Here is a 4130-nt window from a genome sequence, read left to right on the forward strand (position 1 = left end):
AAGATATCTCACTATTTTTGACTTTTCTGAGCCTGTCAAGTCCTTCTTTTGACCCATTTTGCCAAAGGAAAGGACGTTGCCTAATAATTATGCACACTTGATATAGGGTGTTGATGTCATTAGACCGTACCCCTTCTCATTGCAGAGATGCACATCGCCTAATATGCTTAATTGGTAGTAGGCTTTCGAGCCTATACACCTCGGAGTAAGACAACATGCATGAAGAGGATGATGTGGACAAAATACTAATTTGCCTAATAATTCTGCACTCCCTGTACACTTTAATACTCTGATTCCACAGAACAGGGGCCTGAAAACTGAACACTCTGCCTCTACTTCTCCCTTTAAATATCCTAGGAACTACAAGTAAGCCCGCACACTGAGAGCAAAGTGCTCAGTTGAGGTGATACTGTACTATAAGGTCTTTAAGACCTGCTGGCGTCTGATTATACAGTACCTTCTATGTGAGGAGAAGAATTTTAAATTGTATTCTGGATTTAACAGAGAACCAATGAAGAGAAGCCAATAGAGGAGAAATATGCTCTCTCTTTCTAGTCCCTGTCAACACTCTTGTTACTGAAGGCTTCGCAGGGAGTTTTTAGGACATCCTGGTAGTAACAAATCACAGTAGTCCGCTCTAGAAGTAAGAAATTCATGAACTGGGTTTTCAGCATCACTCTGAGACAGGATGTTTCTAATTTTAGAAATATTGAAGAAGAAAGCAGTCCTACATAATTGTTTATTACAGTATGTACATTGAAGGACATATCTTGGTCAAAAAACTACTCCAGGATTCTAGAGGCCAAGGCAAAGCCACCCAGAGTAGGGAATCTGGTTAGATACCATATTTCTTCACTTATTTCCTGGACTCCCATTATTCTTACTAAATGTCCAATTAGTGCAAAATCAAGTTAAAACAAATCCTTTTTATGCTATCAAAGACATACTGGTTCTTGTCAATCAAGATCATTAATGGCAATTTAATAGATGTTTACTGTGTCAAGTTAAAAGACATTGTTCAACCTTTAGCACCACTTATTACAGACTTGTGAGTGTGTGCACATATTGAGCCTATATGTATAGGTTTCATATTCTGTGGATTTTAAAAAAATTAAACCAAATTCCAGCTTGTGCACCCAATTCTTGCTTTTTAAAGTCATTAAATGTGTATGTTGTACAACAATTCCATCCAGGCGAAAGAACTAAGAGTTAAAAGAAATCACTGAAGGCTCAAAATTACCATGACATTCATTCCCATAACGAATGAATGTAAACATCTGACCACAACTGTAATATTGATTTGTTATAACATTACTGGTAAGACGGAACCAACAGGTGTAAGCTATCTACTTTAGGTGGTAAAGAGTGGCATGAGTATTTATGTTTTCATTTTGAATGGCACACTTGCAGTTACTTTCATGTAAATACTGCTTCAACTGTTGATAATGGTCCTCTTCGTGGTTTAACTGGCTAAAAAGCGCTCCATCTCAACAATGAGTAGAGAATCACTTGAAATCCATTTTGACAACTATCATGTTTCAAGCTGTATCATGGCCAAAATAAAATAATAAAGCCATCCATGCACTGATATGAGAATTTTTTATATCAAGTAATGGCTAAAATACATTTAATATTAAGCAACTAGTAACTATAGTTAAAATTGATTTTGAAAACGTACAGGTCCATGAAAACATACAGGATTACAAGAAAATTATTTAAAATGTATAGAACTGTTGAATACTTACATAGTGCATAGGTAAGCCACTCAGGCTGGTCATAGTGTACTATAGCTACACACAGTGTATTTAGGCCAACCAGACATAACACTGTCCAGTAGAAGCTCTGGGATTTAACCAGACGCCGGATGGTGAAGCGAATCCTCTTCTCTTTCCTCCTGAAGTAAGATGAACTCTCATTCTTGCTCTTCACACTTGCCCGAGCATATGGCGACCCTGGGGGGGCAGTTGGAGCAAAAGATACAAAATTGCAATAAAGTTACCACGTCTAAAAATGAGGTGCTCCTTCCAAATCAAGATATGTTTGATTATAATCAGCTAGAGCCATGGATCTTAAAGTAGATTAAGACTGATCATTCTTACAGACAGATTACAGAATTGGCTTAGTATTCCTGGCACTTCTCATTATATTTATCCTCATCTTTACTTTATTTGGCCCAGACAGCTAAGGAGGTCTGCTTTTACACTTAGCCCAAGGTTAACAACATCAAATCAGCTGTTAGGAAGCATTGTATTATTTTTGACCAGTGTTTGTTTTGAATAGCACCTCTCAAAGATCATCCAGTCTTATTTCTTTAATTTAAGAAACATCCCAAAAATCAAACTGAAACCCAATAATATGTAACTTTTAGTACGCACTAGTGGTGGGTTTAAAAAATTGATTTCCCAATTCAAATTGATTTTAGTTTGAGCAATGTGATATCGATTGATTAAATCCTAAATTGATTTTTAAACACAAATGTATTTTGGCAGAAACACCAGAATCTCAGGTTAAAGCTTACAAAACTAATTCTAGTTTTTACCCTCAAACAACTAAAACAGCAAATGAGAGCAGGTAAACGGATTCTACAAAAAGACGCAAACACAAAGAGCATATCCCAGTTTACCGGGCATGCCGTCAAGTGCTGAACGCCATCTCACAGTACATCTCACAGATTCTGGAGTGGAGCTGCAGGTTTTGTCCCTCTCCAACCAAATGTAACTGAACAAGTAGCAAAAGAATATCAAAACTACGCTTTACATTTGATAAACATTGTCATGAATTCCCTCTTACTTTTGCTTTTACATCCCCCACCGCTCTCACTCTCAGTGTACTCAGAGGCCAATTTACCATCAAAAAATTGTATTTTCTGCATTATTCACTTACTTATTGTGCTTCCAGGCTTATTACACACCAATTTACTGTTGTGCACAGTGCTTGTTTGTTCAAAAATGACCTCCAACGAGAAAGCATGATTCATGCTGTTCAATACCAAAGAAATTTAAATTTTTACAAATTATGCCAAATTGCAAAGCGCTTAGCTTTGTCTCTAATAAAACCTCTGTAACTTTCAGCAGCATCAGGTAATGTTCATATATTGATTCATGGTTTTCTTCTGTTTTTTTTTTTTTAATTCTTTCTTGTTCCTATTTAGCCTCTACTATATTAAACTTTCAGTAACTTAAATTAAGCCCAAATGTCAAGTGGGACTGGACAAAAAAGGAAAGGAGAAAAATGGTTCCATTAGAATTTCATTACTGGCACAGGAAGACTAGTGGGATAATCATTTCCTGTTCTATTTTAAACCCGACCTGTCATGATCCTGGGCCATGTTGGCCCAGCATTCTTAGTTTTCATGTATTTTTGTATTTTGTTCTTTATTTAGGCCATGGCTCCTGTGTTGCTCTGTTAAGTTGTTCCTTATTTGATTTCCCCTTGTGACTTTTATGTGCATGTCTCCCTCAGTTCAGTGTCGCGACTGTCTCCTCCCCGAACATGTGTGCCTTTTTGTGTTCCCTCGGTCCTCAGTTAGCATTCCCAGTTTAGTTCTGTTTCTTTGTGAAGCCTGCAATAAAGCAGTGATTTTGAGTTCAGCTTTTTGTCTCCGTGAGTTTTGCGTTTAGGTCCTCATCTGCCTCCACACAGCCAGTTTATGACAGTACGACGCGACCAGTCATGGACCCAGCAAACTCCTTATGGAATCGGCAGCGTGCAGACTCCGCCTTTCCTAATGAGAGGAGAAGGCAGGAGGCTCGGCACGGAGCGCGAGTCTGCCTTTTATGCAGGGCTCTAGAGTGCGACCAATTTGGTCGCAAATGCGACCAAATTTTTCAGTGGTGCGACTAAAAAAAAATATTTGGTTGCACCTGTGCGACCAACTGTTCGGGTAGCAAAAAAAAAAAAAAATCTGCAAACTTCCCTGTGGTCAACAACAGACACACATTATGCCCCTATCGTGGACTAAACCAATCAGAGATAGTAAGGGGTGGGACCTCTCTGATTGGCCGTGGTCCAGTTGAAAGTGCAGGTGGAAGTGAGAGGTGATTTCTTTGGAAAAATAAACCCCCACGTATAAGCTTAAAAACACTACAAAAGACCAAGGATAAAGGAGGACTAGAACTGCCTAACTTTCA

At 38.4% G+C, this 4130-nt stretch overlaps 1 protein-coding gene across 1 annotated transcript in view; it reads right to left on the reverse strand.

Annotated features, from left to right (window-relative positions):
* The window catches only part of cacna1ba (calcium channel, voltage-dependent, N type, alpha 1B subunit, a), a 305842-nt gene that overhangs the window by 198710 nt on the left and 103002 nt on the right, over positions 1-4130 (reverse strand). The window contains exon 12 of the mRNA XM_013915926.1: positions 1746-1952. Coding sequence (XP_013771380.1) covers positions 1746-1952 — 207 coding nt within the window. The remainder of the gene's footprint in view (positions 1-1745; positions 1953-4130) is intronic.

This window comes from Pundamilia nyererei, unplaced genomic scaffold, assembly GCF_000239375.1.
Source record: "Pundamilia nyererei isolate P.nyererei 1_Seehausen unplaced genomic scaffold, PunNye1.0 scaffold00399, whole genome shotgun sequence".
NCBI lineage: Eukaryota > Metazoa > Chordata > Actinopteri > Cichliformes > Cichlidae > Pundamilia > Pundamilia nyererei.